Raw genomic sequence first — 17331 nt, forward strand, 5'->3', positions numbered from 1 at the left:
ATGAGGATGAACTTTCTAACTGTGAGAGCTGTTCAGCATTGGAACTCTCTGCCCCTGAGTGTGGTGGAGGCTCCTTCTTTGGAGGCTTTTCAACAGAGGCTGGATGGCCATCTGTTGTGGGTACTATGAAGGTGATTTTCCTGCTTCATGGCAGGGGGTTGGAATGGATGGCCCACGAGGTCTCTTCCAACTCAATGATTCTATGATTCTATGATTTTATAAATGTGGAAAACAGAAGCTCAGATATACTTTTCCAGCTTGCCTCATAGGACTGTTGTAATAAGGCCTTTTGGTGTTTAAAATAACAATAACAAAAATAGTAATAAATTCTAAGGATTTAGGGAAGAAATATTGATCAAGATCCTGCCAGAGGGGACATAGGTATAATCATGAAGCTGTTATAGATACACCTTTTGGCACATTTCAGCAGTGCAGCTTCACTAACAGAAGCATTTCTGAAGTGCTGGAAGTTGGGACAATATGTGGTGCTCCCTCCAGACTTCTCCTTTCAGTGAACACATTTGCAACTTGTTGCAGGATCCTGCCCAGATCTGATGCACTGATGAGTTCCTATTTTGGATGTTTTCCTGAATTCAGCCCTAAACCTGGATGCTGATGCTTCTGTACTTGATCAGTTAAATCTAGTGTAGCAGTTGCGCTTACTCCTTGAGACATCCGACTTGGGATATCTGATTTTTTTCAATCTCTGTAGTTAGCTTAAAACTGTTTTAATCTCATTTTATGTATGTTTTTCACTGCATGTTTATACAATCTAGTAAACTGCCTTGCTTTCCAGTGTAGGAGAAAGAAAGTAAATACATGAAGTGATGGATGCAGGGGGTGATTTTATGAGTGTATGTGTAGGAAAGTTAGAATGGCATCTTTCTTTTGTACACCACCAAAATTCAAGGACCAAAAACTTGCTAGTCAAATTTTTGCTAGGTGCTAGTCAAATTGTTGTAATCCAAAAGGACAGCGGATTCATACTTATTGCACTGTAGCCAATTAACACACAGGGATTGATGATGAAAACAAAGCTTTAATTCAGTTTCTGCAGAAATAGGTGCTGATCATTCATAAAGCAAGCATGCACATTCATCAATTTGCAAATCTTTTAAAAACCTCCTAACCAACAGCATTTTCCTTTCTCTCTGCCACCTGCTCCAACATTAGTAGATTGGTCACATTCTGCTGCCACAATACCTTCTTCATTGGCTTCTACATTTCTTCAGGTAGATATCACATCTAAACGACCTTGTGTGAGAATTAGCATCAAACACATTCCAAGGAACTATGGCAGTATTCTCAGAACAAAACAATACAAGCATTTGATTAAGCATAGCTTCAAGCAATTGCAAAATCCATGGGGCTAAATCAGCCAACTATAAGGCACAGCAGGCTTAGATTGATCTTGCCAGTCATCACCACCTAAAATTAACTAATTGGATCAACTGTTGAATGATAAACCAACATTAATCTCAGCCTCATTGATATAAGGAAGCTGCTGTAATTGGGATTAGCAACTGGATTTAGACCAAGGAGAACTCCCTGAAGTCTGCCTTGTAAATCTTTAAGGCTTTTAATGAAGCAAACAAATGGTAAGTTGGTCTTCCCCTATGTTCAAAATATGGAAAGGGAGAAGGGCTGTAACCCATTCACTTTGTTCTTTAAACCATTTCATTGTTGTATTCCCTTTTCTTGGCTCAGCTGACATTTCTTTCTCATCAAGCCAAAGATCCCTTTTCCCTATAATACAATAGTTGAAATGAACCCAGGCATCTAAACCTCATACGAGATTATGCTCTTTTCATGGCCTCTCCTTTAAAACACATTACACAGTCTGATTCTATTAAGCGGTTGATAGGCAACAGCTGAAGCACCTCATAGGATATTGCTAGGATGAACAACACAGGCATAAGAAGAAGAAACAAAGAAATTTAAAAGAAATGCATAGTTTCCCTTCCCCAAAAACCAATCTACAAGTAACCCCTTGTGATTTTCCTTATCCAGTCAAGCTGGTTCTTTCCAAGACGAGCATAAACACCAGGGAAACGACTGATTGCACATCCGAATCCAAAAGAAACCACGCCTGTTTGTTTCCCTTTGCATATCAAAGGGCCACCAGAATCACCCTGATAAAAAAAGGAAAGTACAGAGTTTATTTTATTATTCACAGAAGCAGATTTGTACTTTTCTTTTTACAATATATATTATCACAACAATATCATAAGGAAAATGTTGAAAAATGTAATCCTAGCATTTATACATTTTTCTAACAGTGCCATCTTCTGCCTCTTTGCTAAATAAGTGTGAGACCCACTCCGTTCGTCAGAATTCTACAGCCGTGTTTTCCCATTTATTCAAAAGTGAACCTGGGTGAACTCAAAGGGACTTGTGTGCAAGTAGAAATTAGGCTTGTATTGTTAGGTGCTTTAAATAGAAGTATATAAAACAGGTCACAGATATGTGTTAAAAATAAAGCCAGGATATTTTAAAAGGGATAAACAACCAGAAGATAATGTTTAAAAATCCAAAAAGGTTAATTTTGCTCTTTGTGATGTCTCACAGTTAAATATTTAAAGGAGATAATAGTATATTCAAAATTTATTGCTTGTTGACTAACAATTACATCAGAGGTTAGTTATATTCAGCCTCTGAATATATTGTTATTTTCAGCCTCTGATCAAGATTAAAGGAATCTACTATATATAGAAGTTGAATCAACATTGCCATATAATGCAGTTCTGGAATGCAGGTTGACTACATTGAACTGATTTATATGAGTCTGCACTGGCATATAATCCAGTTCATTGCAGTAAAACTGCATCATATGGCAGCGTAAATCCAGCCTGAGACCACGGACCAGTTAGGGCGGTAGTCTCTTCATTGACTGGATGCACCTCTTGAGTTTCCAGTGAGAGTGGAAACTCTAATGGACTATTAATAGTAAAGGTTTGATACGTTTTGATATCTGTGGTAGAATTCAAAATTTTCATCTGTTTACATTAACATTCGTTTAGGAGTTTAAAAAAAGAAGTTAAGTTGCTATCAGATCAGTTCTTAAAGGTAACTATATGCGTCGTTTCACTTAATTGCTTCTAACTGCTGGACAACAATCTAGAGAAGCCACGGCTGAACCTGATATCATATTCACATAAATCATATTATATCAAAGTTTGCCCTAAAGGCACCAGATTCTGTCTGATTGTGGAAGCCAAATAAATTCAGTTCTGGTTAGTACTTAAATGGGAGACCACCAGTGAATACCAGGTCCTGTGGGACATATTTTGGAGGAATGGACTGAAAAAACCACCAAGCTCATGGGGCCACCATAAGTCAACAGGGGATTAGAGGAAACATGTACATATGTATGGATGCCTTAATTCTAGATAATGTTCTTAAGGGCATTTTTTTTTGTCGTGTCAGGAGCGACTTGAGAAACTGCAAGTCGCTTCTGGTGTGAGAGAATTGGCCGTCTGCAAGGACGTTGCCCAGGGGACGCCCGGATGATTTGATGTTTTTATCATCCTTGTGGGAGGCTTCTCTCATGTCCCCGCTTGGGGAGCTGGAGCTGACAGAGGGAGCTCATCCGCCTCACCCCGGATTCGAACCTGCGACCTGTCGGTCTTCAGTCCTGCCGGCACAAGGGTTTAACCCACTGCGCCACCGGGGGCTCCTTAAGGGCATTAAGATGTGTCTAGACTAGGACTTGGAAACAATGAATCATAGAATCATAGAGTTGGAAGGTACCTCATGAGCCTTCCAGTCCAACTCCCTCTTAGAATCAGGAAAATTGCATTCAAAGCACCCCCACAGATGGGCATCCAGCCTCTAGACTAGGGTTTTGAAGCAATGAGTTATATCATCCATTATTCTTTTGAATAATGCAACTAAGGCCCATCTATCTTCACATGAAACAAGAACAGAGGTGGGTGGATGGTTGCTCATGACTGTTGTGTGCTTTCACGTTGTTTCTAACTTATGGTGACCCCTCTCATGGATTTTTTTTAATTTGTAAGATTTGTTCAGAGGGGTCTGCCTTTGCCTTTTCTGAGGCACTGTGATTCGTCCAATGTTGCCATGCACAGTGGGTTTCTATGGCTGAGCAGAGATTTGAACCTTATTCTCTAGACATATTACAATGCTCAAAGCACAACACTATGCTGGCACTGGTCCCCAAATTGGCCAGTGATTGTGTAAAGTAGTCCTTCTTTTAAAACAAAACATCAAAGCCACATGGGGCATGCATAGATTTTCCATAGACTCCCGCACCATCAATATCCTAATGTCCATATGAAACTGTATCTTTATAGCACAATATGGATGTTTCCATATGGTACTTCCAGGAGCACTAGAGGCATTTTTTTGTAAAATAATAATAGGGCTTGGATTTCAATTTACATAAAGACTCTGCAGATTGGAATTTTTTTTATTTGATTGATATGTTCTCTCTAGGAAGCTCTAAGGTTCTCTTGTGTGACTCCATGGTCACACTTTTCACTTTTGTGGGAGTCTTGTGCCTCTAAGCCCCCAAAATATGGAGGTGTTGAATGTACAAAGCAAATCAGAAGTAATTTTTCAGACCCAAGGACTGTTTCACAAGGGTTTTCACATTTTTGCTCAGCAAGAGTAATTTTATAAAACCGTGTCAGACGTGAATTGAGAATATACAGCAAGTCGCTTCTGGTGTGAGAGAATTGCCCAGGGTACTCCCATATGTGTTTCCATCCTGTGGGAGGCGTCTCTCATGTCACCGCATGGGAAGCTGGGGCTGAGAGACGTGAGCTCACTCCATCCGGATGATTTGAACCACTGACCTTCAGGTCTTCAGGTCAGTGGGTCAGCAGTTCAGCTGGAACAAGGGTTTAACCCACTGTGCCACCATGGCTCCTAGCAAGAGTAATGAACTTGTAAATAAAAATTCTTACCGAACATGAATCCTTCCCTCCTTTTTTGTCACCGGCACACACCATATTCTTTGTTATGTTATGGTGGGAATCATAATGGTTGTGATCACTACAGATTCTTCTGTCAATGACAGTAACATTCACTTCTTGCAGTCTATCAGGATAGATCTTGTCTGTCATGTGAGTTCTTCCCCAGCCAGCTACAAGACACCGAGTACCTGCTTTTATGTCAGCGAAAGTTCGGGTGAGCTTGATGGTGGACACATATCTATTAATCCTGGCTGAACGCTTAAGCTTAGATAGGGTAAAAGGGCAAGAGAGGAAGGAAGGAGAAAGAGGGGGACGGGGAGAGAGAACAACAATGCATGAGAAAAGAAACCCAGATTCAAAATCTCCACTTAGCTATGACGCCTATGAAATGACTATGCCTAATGGTTGGGCTGACTGTTTGTAGTCCTCTGTCTGCTAGGGGCAACTTCCATCTCTTGCTTTGTGTTCCCCAATCATCATCTCTTATGGCTTCTGTCCATTCCTATCAGTTGCATGCATTCAGATATTTCAGTGGACAGCAGCTTTAAGATTTGCAAGTTAACTGTTTGGGAAATAAAATTGATGTATGAGAGTGCAGGAAGCAGAGGAAGAGGAAGGAAGGTATGACGTCTGTTATCCTACTGTCCCCAGCTTTGCATCTAAGGCCTAACAAAGGGGACATAACAAAGGGGATCAGTGATAGTAATAGCAAGGTCACTCGTCCACCAAGATCTTGAAAAAAGTTACTTTTTTGAAGGACAGCTTGCAGGATCCCTTTATACCACGGACATGAGCAACCATTTTTTTTTGTTTTTTTGTCCAATGTATTTCCCATGATCTGATATTTAAGAAATGAAATCTGGGACATATGTAGCCAAGCAAGTATGGGTTACTAGGCCCATGTTGACGAACTCTGTATCATCTGCTGATATCATGCACGAATGAGTTCTGAAATATTTGCAAAATCTCAGGACAATGTATTGAATTCAAGAGATTGTCATTCTTAAAAAGCATTGAAATTGGTAAGAGCTTTGATGACTAAAGCATGTTGTACTTATTTTAATGAGACAAAATTAAGACTATTTAACAGAAATACTGGAGGTTTTAGGGCTTTATCTATCCCCCCTCTTAACACAATGAAGAAAATATGCATGTACATGTGTGCGTGGACATACAACTCTCTCTCTCTCATACACTCCCTCTATCTCAAAGTGGCATTGGCAACTCAGTCTGGAGTAAAAATAAAGCAGCATTGGTTTCATTGGGGACCCCCTCCTGACACACACATTTCTAAGGTAAAGGTAAAGGTTTTCCCCTGACATGAAGTCCGACTCTGGGGTGGGTGCTCATCTCCATTTCTAAGCCAAAGAGCCGGCATTGTCCATAGATACCTCCAAGGTCATGTGGTTGGCATAACTGCATGGAGCGCCATTACCTTCCCGCCGGAGCGGTACCTATTGATCTACTCACATTTGCCTGTTTTCAAACTGCTAGGTGGGCAGAAGCTAGGGTTGACAACGGAAGCTCACGTCGCTTCGTGGATTTGAACCTGTGACCTTTCAGTCAACAAGCTCAGCAGCTCAGTGCTTTAACCCACTGCGCCACCGGGGGCACACATTCCTACTAAATAGCGAATGGAACACCAAAAAAGTGCTCTCAAACTGTTGAGACGATGGCACTGCTCAATAGTCCTATCAAGAAAGAGTGCAAAGCAGCAGCAAAATTCAGCACCAGTCTCCAGAATGGCAAAGGGGATTCTGGGAGCTGTAGTCCTAAATGTACCTTTTTCAACCACTTGGAAAAATAAAAAATACTTGGTTTTTTGTTAGCAGCTACACAATATACCTTCAACAGCATTAGATCATTATCAAATGTCTTTAAAACAAAGCCTGGGTGAGGAATCTGTTTGGCAACTGCAATGGTCTGTTTCGAACGCTCTGTCTCATTCCGGGAATGAGCACCAAGAATGACTTTGACGGTTTCATTGCTACAAAAATAAAGAGGACAAATTAGAATACATGCAAAGTGCATTCCTAGCAAGTAGAATACTAATGCATTGCCTGAAACCTTATTGGTGCTCATTTTGGTGCAGCATAATTACATCAGTGTAACTTGTATAAAAAGGAAGAATGATACCGCAGGCAGGTGGCCATGGAAGAAGTAAGGCATGGGAGAAGTGACCATCTAGAGCTTGGAGATCTTACCATCACTGTTGGGTTTATGTTGGGCTTATGACTGCACACTAAGGATTGATTGACTGATTGAGTGTGTTATAGGAATGCCAGCTGTCAGGCACTGGCCCTGAGATTCAGCACTTGGACCCTCTACTTCAGGGCTCAGGGCAATGAGGAAAAACTACACAGGATGAAAGCACATTTTAGAGATTCTTTTGCTAACTTAAAAACACACTTTGTGCAGTTGCTCAAGGTATTATACTTAATAATATCATTAATGTTCCTTTTAACATCATTCTTGTAACCAGGACCTGCTTCTTGTGACATCCCTAGGAACTTTACTGCACGATGCTGCTCTCCTCCATCCTTTGTGTGAACAGGGTAGTAGCAATTTACTGACATGGGGACCTTTGCTATCATACTACTGAAGCCTCATGCCACTGTAATGTTCCAGCAGCGCAAGGTGCATAACATAAATCTACTCTCACACTGTACAGATTTTCTCTGTTTAAATTGGTTAAAGGTAATTCAAAATTGCAGAGTTTGTTTTCAAAAGGTACCGAATTCATCTGCACAAATTTTACAGGAATAAAAAAAGGTGCTGAGGATTGCTTTCAAATGCTACAAAATGAAAATTTTCAGACCTTGAACTGAAGTGATTTGACACATTTTGATGGTTTTGATTTGTGATGAGATGATCTCTGAGATAAAGATGGGAAAGGCTCCGGTCTAGATGGATTATCGGTGCTATATTCTTAAGTAGTAGCAAGCTATTATAACATTAATTCTTAAAGAGTTAGGAGACATTGAAGACCCTAAAAATTACAGACCTATATTTCTGCTAAATAATATCTATAAGATTTGTGCTGAATGGTAAAGTATGTTATACTTATTTTGCACAAGTTGCCATCTGAATACAGATCTAGACACATTACATTATTTTTGAATGTATACTTTCTGATTATATATTTGATTGTTTGTGTCAAATAATTAATTAAAAATAATTTTTAAAACTTGTGCTGCAATTTTGGCCTTGATACATGAAAATCAAGCATGCTTCCTAAGTGAAAGAGTGTTATTATGTGGGGAAAGGATATATCAATGGTTCTTTTTCACGTAATGGATGTAGACTACCGAGAGAGTGTAACTGTAAAAGATAGGCAGCCAGCCTGTGCAGATATCCCACCAATATTTTGGTTATCCCACTGCTGCCACCAATTAATTACTGTGACATAAAAGTAAAGGACAGACAGGGCAGACGGTATACCAAGAGCTTGGATATCCCACCTCAGTCTACATTGTGAGGCGATGAGGCATTACGAGAGGAATGAGAAATCAAAACTCACAAACTCAGTGACTTGTAGGTTATACAAATAATGTAAAGACAGATTAGATAATGTAGATTGTATGTAGTTAATGTTTTGTGATGTATAGAATGTTGAAGTAGTGAATTGTTTTCCTTTATTCCAAAAAAGTATTTTCAATTTTGTATTTGTTTGTTTGTTTGTTGGTATATAGATTTTTTTATTAATTTGTCTAAATAAAAAAATAATTAAAAACAAAAATCACCATGGAGCTTATTCTTCTAGCAAATGCACTTTTCTCCTTTGTAGCATGATTTGCAAACACAGCTGTTTATTGCAAAATGGATTTCAACAATTAATACTGATTAACTTTGTAAAGACAGGATAATTTATGTAAACTTACAATTCGCAGTGGGCTGCTGTTAACACCCATTTTGATTTGATTAATGTTCCTCCACACATGTGTTCTCCTTGGACTATGGCCATGAAAGGTCTTGAGTGTGGAATGGATTCTCTCCCTCCGATTATGTCTGCACATTGATCTAAGGGAAGTAAGAAAAACCAATGTAAGTTACAAAGAGATACAAACAGACATTATGGCAGTAGTAAATCCTTCAGTAATAGTGGTGCTAAGCCCTACGTATCATAAAGATACCAAATCTTGTCTAATCTCAGAAGCTAAATAGGGTCAGCTCTGGCTAGTATTTGGAAAAAAAAAGACTTGCATTGAATACTATGTGCTGTAAGCTGCATTTCTCTCTCACACTCACACAAAAACAACACTGCTGTAAAAGAAGCCTTATGACCATCATGTTGGAAATAGCAACCTTCTCAAGCCTCCACTAATTATTTATTATCCATATAATTGCTTACTGTATTGTAAGTAAGTAAGTAAGTAAGTAAGTATGTAAGTGTATGTGTATATTGGTTTGCAATTTCCCCTAACCTCTTTGTTGTGGGAATGTGATCAGAATGGGGCATGTTCAGATTCAGGCTCCATTTTAGATTTCAGATGCCTTTAGACATCAGTAGGAACAGTTCAGTTTAGACTTCAATGCAGAAACTGTTTATTTTGTCTCTTGAGAGCACGATGTAAAGGCAAATATATTTTAAGGGAGAGTAGATGTTTTTGGGAAATTAAAGGAACACTTATGATACTCTGCTGTATATATTTCAAAAGGTCATTTCACCAGTGGGTTTTCAAAAGGGTGATGAATCCCATTTCCTGAATGGTTATGGAGATTCACATTTTCCAAAACATCAATCCAAAAAAGTGCTCCGCTAATGTATGCGAGCACAGGGTGTTTAGGCAGCCACGTATGTATCACCCCAATTTGTGTAAATTGATATGTTTAAGACTGAACAGTATCTGCTAATCTGGGGGCCCATCCACACAATCTATTTATAGTGCTACAATTCCACTTCAGCTGCCATGGTTCTGTCCTAGGATTTAGACACATTGCAGAAAGTGGGGGAGGGGGGGATCACCTTCTTAGCAAAGCATATCATCCTTTTCTGTTTTAAAAGACATCATTTTGTTTTACAAAACCCATCAGACGCTTTATGTTCTCCCATTCTGTCCCACATTCTGAACCATCACACATGTAAGTGTTGTCCCTACCCACACCACATTATTGTTGTTGTTTCTTGTTTTAAATCAGGGAAAACCTCAATATCAAAAACAAGATTACTATGAACCCCATCCCATTTGTGTGTGTGTGTGGGGGGGGGGGGGGGGAGGCAGGAAGCAGAGGAATTTTAAATCTTTTGCCATGATCTGCCTTTCCCGTGCCTTTCTTCCCTCCATTATAGCAGTGTAATTATAAACGACTTTGTCACGATCCCCTCCTCCCAGGCTTTGCTTCCCTTTCATTATACCAGGGTTTTGTTTAAAGCTAGCAATAGCACAATTTCTATGAAGAAGGAAATGCAGCAAAGGATTAAAGGTAAAGTTTCCCCCTTGACATTAAGTCTAGTCGTGTCCGACTCTGGGTGGTGGTGCTCATCTCCATTTCTAAACCGAAGAGCTGGCATTGTCTGCAGGAAGGTAATGGTGCTTCATGCAGTCATGTGGCCAGCATGACTGCATGGAGCATCATTACTTTCCTGCAGAAGTAGTATCCATTGATCTACTAATATCTGCATGTTTTTGAACTGCTAGGTTGGCAGAAGCTGGGGCTAACAGTGAGAGCTCACCCTTATACCAGTGTTATGTTTAAAGCTAGCAAAAGCACAATTTTTATGAAGAAGGAAATGCAGCAAAGGATTAAAGGTAAAGTTTCCCCCTTGACATTAAGTCTAGTCGTGTCCGATACTGGGTGGTGGTGCTCATCTCCATTTCTAAGCTGAAGAGCTGGCGTTGTCCATAGACACCTCTGAGATCGTGTGGCCATCATGACTGCATGGAGCACCCATTACCTTCCCACAGAATCAGTATCGATTGATCTACTCATATCTGCATGTTTTCGAACTGCTAGGTTGGCAGACGATGGGGCTCACCCCACTTCCTGGTTTCAAACCGCCAACCTTTTGGTCAGCAAGTTCAGCAGCTCAGTGGTTTAACTCACTGTGTCATTAATTTTAAAAAAATACTCCACAATACTGAAACAATTCAACACGGGCAGATCTGACAGATTTCATGTGTTTTAAACCACTTTCTCTCGTTTCCAGACACATTGGGAGCTCAGAAGACAGATTATCCCCATCTCCTGTCCACCCCCCACCCTCTGCTGCTGCCGTCTTTCTGTACATTTCTACTACATTTCAGGGACAAAGTGCTGTGGATGACAATGAGAAGTCGTTTTATGTCAAGTGAAGGGCTCTGTGGCACTTTGTCCCTGAAATACCTTAGAATAGTGGTTCTCAACCTGTGGGTCCCCAGATGTTTTGGCCTTCAACTCCCAGAAATCCTAACAGCTGGTAAACTGGCTGGGATTTGGAGACCAAAATACATGAATCTCTTGACGGGCAAATTGGGGAGGGGCATGTAAAAATCCCACCCAGAATGCTCACCATGCTACAAACCTCATGATTCTCTAGGATGGAATAATAGTGGAATAATAGTGCTATAATTGCATAGTGCGAATTGTTGCTAGGCACTAAGTACTGATGGGCAACTTCAGGGCCCTTGTTCTTCCTTCTTATGGTTCCCTTAACCAAATGTGGATTGGATAGCTCTAGAATAGAAAACATCTTCAAAAGGAAGTACTTTGATTACCATTCAGACAAGAGACTCTTCCCTTTAAAATAATCATGACGCTGTAAAAATTGCATTTTTGGACTACCACCTCCAGAATCTGGAGGAATATGACCAGCTCTGGATAAAATATACAGCCATCTCAGCTTTGCTTTTTGAGAAGTGTCCTATTTTTGCTTTTCCACACAAGGGAGGTTTCTTATGCCAACTTGTAAGTCTGTATTAAAACTTTGTTATCTAACCTACATGGTGAAATTTTCAGTCGCTGCACACTAATCACATTGTTAACATAACAATTTTCTAACCAAACTCCACAATTCCATGTTAAAGTTAAACATCTTGAGTGCCATCCAATGGAAGTTGAGCATGCCTGATTCCCACAGAACTAAAGAACATAAGGACCATAAAATTAGGCACCAACTAAGTGAGATTTATTCATTCATTTGATTATGCAGGAAATAATTATAAAGTGTATAAATAAATAGGAGGAAAGCACAGTGTTTAATGCTTGCCGGCATGAGCTCTTTAGTCTCTCTCCTCTTCTCTCTCCTTGTTGTTGTATTATTAATGTCTTTTCAAACACAGATGTCATGATGGCAGGTTGTTGCTGTATTTCTAGTTTGTAACTTTTAATTTGTATCATTTTTAAGATTGTGCGCTGCTTTGGGTTTTGATGCTTGGGAGAAAAGAAGGGTAACAACAACAACAGCAACAACAGAAATTACAACAAAAATAGATGGTATACATTAAATTAGAAACATGTGTTGCAGAATCTTGGATGCAATTTGAGGAAAAGAAAAGTAAAGTGAGAAAAAAAAGAACAAATGATGTGATAGTTGAAACTACATGCATGAAGTTTATATAATGGATCTCACTGTAGTCTCCCTTCTTTTGCAAATACTAAGAATCCGTATTTTTGCAACAAACAGAACACAAAGCTACATTGGCTGTTTCATGCTAAAATATCATACTTTTGCATAGTAAATACTAGGCCTGGGTAACAACGGAAAAATTTGTTTCTAAAATCGATTTGTATTTGGGGGGTTTTTTTGCTTCGATATTTAAAATAATTACAAAATTTTCCTTTTAAAAAGTTCGATATTTACCAAATTTCGTAAATGGTAAAAAATTAACGAATCGATTTCCGAAACAATAACGAATCGATTCGTTAATGGCGGACGCGACCGCGAAATACGCTAAAAAACCTCCAAAACCTTCTGAAGCTTCCCTCTCCCTCTGTTGTTGACTGTTGGTGTGATGTTATAATTTTTTTTCACTAATTAAACCATAAAACTGGCCCAGACATGCGGAAATAATAACGAAACGACCTCAAAACAATAACGAAACGAATACAATATCGAAATACAAAGCATTTACAAAACGTTTTTGAAAATTCGTTTTTTTTAATAATTGCTCCAGAATGGTTCGTTATCGTTTTGTAATTGAAAAAATTAACGAATTATTAACGAATTACGAATTAACGAAACGAAACCGCCCAGCCCTAGTAAATACCTATAGTTGATACTTGCAGAGAGAAAAAAACACAAGATTACTATTATTCAGCACACTTACCTCTTGAAATTCTGAGAAGGAAAATGGCCATAAAAAGCCAAATGTCAAAGAGGAGAGCCATTCTTGCTCCTATCCGTTTTACTCCCTGCATCAATGGTAGATATATATATGATATTCAAAGGAAGTGGGTTTGGCTATTCTCCTATGTGCATTGCGTCAGAAACCGAGAAATCTGCCATAGCTCCGGTATGAACACTGAAAGTCATCTCTTGTTCATTTCTAGGCCTGAAATGTTCATCATGCCATTTTCATTAAATACCCTTCTCAATGCAATATGAAGCAAAAGAGACAGAGTTCTCAGGTCAGACATCTTTTTACTCAGTTTGTGGTCTGGAATACAGAAGATGTTTCGTGTCATATATGTGCACCGAAGATTGGTGTGTAAAAGAATTGCTATCATGGCATACATGAATAAACCTAATTTTCTGCTGAATGAGAAGTATGCTTTGTGGGAATTAGAAAGATCGGCTGAGAAAGCCACTGAAAGAGCCATCACTTGTGATAAAACAATAAATAGTAACAAGGTTTCTCAATTCAAGTTTGGAACAAGCAAACATTTCCCAAGTTAACATGCTGTCAGCAAAACAATTTCATTTGATTATTCATGGGTTTGATTGAAATTGTTCTCTCCAGGAATCCCTAGGTCTTTCAGTGTAAGCTCAAAGTCAACTTCCTTTAGTCATGCTGGAGGCACAGTGCCCAAATATCTCTAGCTGCTATTTCCAATCAGAAACTAGAAACGAAGAGATTCAAAATGCAAGAGTTTAATATGCAGAAAACACTAAGGTGTAGTTGCCTGAAAAGCAGAGCACCACACTTGACTGTCCTGCATCATGGGTGAAACCAGAGTCATCAGCGCTAACATGCATGCATGTAATCAGGGGCAGATGAACCATTAGGCAAGATACGCATTTGCTTAGAGCACCGCATTCCCGAGGGGCACTCTTGAGGGGCCCCGGGTGCACAGGAGGAGCAGGAGCAACAGCCCCCAAAGGGACAGCGACAGGTGTAGTCTCAACTCCATCCTGGGATAAACTCTCTCCTGTGACGCCTTCAGGAGGAGGCGTCTTCCTTCTCTTGCACCACAGGGCTTGCTTTCTCTTTCTTCACCCACGAAAGCCCTGAAAGTGAATCCCTGATCCCTCCCCCCCATTCTACCTCTCTCCTTCCTTCCTTCAGTTCCTTCATCGCTTCATCGCTCAAGTTTTGCCTGCAGGTTGTGTTTGTGTTGGCCAGCCTAGAAAGGCTAGCCTTTGTATTTTGTCATCTGAATGCTGCCCAAAGGGTGGCGGAGGTGGTGGGGGTGGGGGTAGAGAGGTTGGATGGCCATCTGTTGGTGCTTTGAATGAAAATTTCCTGCTTCTTGGCAGGGGGTTGGACTGGATGGCCCATGAGGTCTCTTCCAACTCTGTGATTCAGTGGGCCCTCACTCACACATTTCCCCTGGTGCTTGACAATGCTTATTATCTCTTTCCAATTTCCAAATTCCTTCACTCCTTTTCTCTCTCTTCTCACTCAATTCTCCCCTCTCTGTAACCCATTCTCAAACTTTCTTCTTGTAAAATTTACTTCAAATCTTAGCACCATCACCTAGAGATTTGTAGAGAGAATCTAGGAATCTCCTGATCAGTGGTTCCCAACCTTTCTTTAACCACTTGACCAGGGGCCACTCATTAGTACCAAAAGGGTTAGGAATCAGTTTTTGGTCAACTTTAGATTTGGTTTGGTTATTTGGGGGTGCTGATTCAGAAAATTGCATTGGCTTGGTCACACCAGCTCTAGCTTCTGATACAGAACATATGCCATCCAGCAGTCGCCATCTGGTCATCCACAGAAAATCATATTTTAAAAGCCTTGCACTATAAGAGGGTTTCGCAAAACTAGTTGCTCTCGTTGCAACATTGTAGTAGTGGTGGTATTGCAGACCATATTTTAGTTCTTGTAGACCACTGGTGATCCATGGACCACACTGAGAACCACTGGTCTAGATCCTCCAATGCAATTCTATTGTCAGCTTCCAGCAGAAGTTGACCAAGAAGTGGTTCTGGAAGATGCAGATGTTCCTGGAGTGGTTTTAAGTTAAGACATGGATGTGAGACTAAGCATTTGGACAATGATTTCCAGTGCAATAATGCTCTCCCAGTGCAGTAATGAATAATGCAATTGTCAACCAGAATGGCTCCAGAAATATGCTTTTGGACTGTGCGATTTTCAATCTAATATGTTTTAATTATGTGGTTTAATTAATGGCTAATTTTCCTGGATCTCTCGGTGATTTCTGAAATCATTACCTACTGTATTAAATAATTCTGAGCCCTTTGGACATATTGTGATTCTTTTTATGGCTGTTGTGACCTATGTTTGCTGAGTTTCTCCCCATTAACCGTTGTGTTTCTAAGGGGCTAATAGTGGACAGTAATTTGCTAATTTTCAGAATATTTGTTCCAGACCACCGCAACTCTGGTGATAGCGGATACTTACTTAGGCGATCCTTCGTTGTCCAAATATGGTGGCCTTCTAAGTGTAGTGTCTTGGCAGTGGGTACGCAGGTGACTGTAGAGCCCCATTCTTGATCCTAATGTTCTTCAACAGTGAGAACGTTGGTTTCCAGATGGAAAGTTGTCCAGGTCAGGGTTGGCTTGATGTGCCTTTCCCCTGGCACATTTCTCCCTTTCGCCCTCCATTCGTGCCTCTTCAAATTCCACAGCACTGCTAATCACAGCTGACCTCCAGCTAGAGTGCTCAGGGGCCACAGCTTCCCTGTGTTTATGCCACAGTTTTTAAGGTTAGCTTTAAGCCCATCTTTTCCTGTCTACCAACATTCTGTTAAACATTCTTGAGTTGGGAGTATATGCTCCTTATGTGAGCTGCAACATAAAGAAATGTAACCTGTAAATTTTGAGCATTCAAGATGGAGTTGAAGACTGATCTTTCCCAGTCAATTTTCAATTGTGAATTTTAAATTTATATTCTATGTGTGCTTTAGTTTGTACATGCATTATATTTATTCCTTGCACTATGTGTTTTGATATTTGGCACAGAATAATAGAGCTTGGCTGCTCTGAGTCATACAACAATAGAATCATAGATTTGGAATGGACCTCCATCAAGTCCAACTCCCTGCAAAGAAGCAGGAAAATTGCATTCAGAGCCCCCTGACAGATGGCCAATATGGAGTGAAAGTCAATATGGACTGAAAGGATCATCCAACACATATGCAAGTTTTATTCCCCATCATCATCATTTCAATACATTCCTGATCTCCAAAGATGATTCTTCAGCTGTACTTTATAAAAATGAGAATCAGCCTGTTTAACAAGCCTAACAAATGCTGATTTATTCTAAGCAAAGGACTAATGTTCAGACTCCACCTGGAATCACACTGTGTCGAATTCTGGGCACTGCAATTGAAGGGAGATGTTGACAACCCTAAAATGATCAAGGGTCTGGAGAAGAAGTCCTATGAGGAGCGGCTTAAAGAGCTGGGCATGCAGAAGAGAAGGAAGAGAGGAGACATGATGGCCATGTATAAATATGTGAGGGGAAGTCATAGGGAGGAGGGAGCAGCTTGCTTTGTGCTTCTCTGGAGACTACGATGTGGAACAACAGTTTCAAACTACAGGAAAGGAGATTACACCTGAACATTAGGAAGAACTTCCTAACTGTGAGAGCTGTTGAGCAGTGAAACTCTCTGCCCCGGAATATGATGGAGGCTCCTTCTTTTGGAGGCTTTTAAACAAAGGCTGGATGGCCATCCTTGGGGGGGGGGGGGTGTGTGTGCTTTGAATGTGATTTTCCTGCTTCATGGCAGGGGGTTGGACTGGATGGCCCATGAGGTCTCTTCCAACACAATGATTCTATGATTCTTTGATTTTAAAATGTGGAAAACAGAAGATCAGATATACTTTTCCAGCTTGCCTCATAGGGCTGTTGTAAAAAGGCCTTTTGGTGTTTAAAATAACAATAAGAAAAATGGAAAAAAATTCTAAGGATTTAGGGAAGAAATATTGATCAAGATCCTGCCGGAGGAACATAGCTATAATTATGAAGCTGTTATAGGCACACCTTTTGGCACATTTCAGCAGTGCTGCTCCACTAACAGAAGCATTTCTGAAGTGCTGGAAGTTGGGACAATATGTAGTGCTGCC

At 40.1% G+C, this 17331-nt stretch overlaps 1 protein-coding gene across 1 annotated transcript; it reads right to left on the reverse strand.

Annotated features, from left to right (window-relative positions):
• Positions 1–1754: 1754 nt before the first annotated feature.
• Positions 1755–13274, reverse strand: LOC132766987 (granzyme A-like). The gene is made up of 5 exons (XM_067464605.1): positions 13184–13274; positions 8819–8957; positions 6783–6924; positions 4929–5201; positions 1755–2132 (listed from the first exon to the last, which is right to left on the reverse strand). Exons 1-5 carry the CDS (start codon positions 13272–13274, stop codon positions 1977–1979), a joined length of 801 nt encoding a protein of 266 aa, XP_067320706.1. The 3' UTR covers positions 1755–1976.
• Positions 13275–17331: the final 4057 nt, after the last annotated feature.

The sequence above is a fragment of the Anolis sagrei genome, chromosome 2, assembly GCF_037176765.1.
Source record: "Anolis sagrei isolate rAnoSag1 chromosome 2, rAnoSag1.mat, whole genome shotgun sequence".
NCBI classification, from domain to species: Eukaryota; Metazoa; Chordata; class Lepidosauria; order Squamata; family Dactyloidae; genus Anolis; species Anolis sagrei.

Coding starts and splice junctions, on each gene's coding strand:
- LOC132766987 (XM_067464605.1), bottom strand. CDS start 13,274: ATGCAGGGAGTAAAACGGATAGGAGCAAGAATGGCTCTCCTCTTTGAC. Junction 6,925..8,818: donor ACAGCAGCCCACTGCGAATT/GTAAGTTTACAT, acceptor TTATTTTTGTAG/CAATGAAACCGTCAAAGTCA. Junction 2,133..4,928: donor GAGGGAAGGATTCATGTTCG/GTAAGAATTTTT, acceptor TTTTTTTATCAG/GGTGATTCTGGTGGCCCTTT.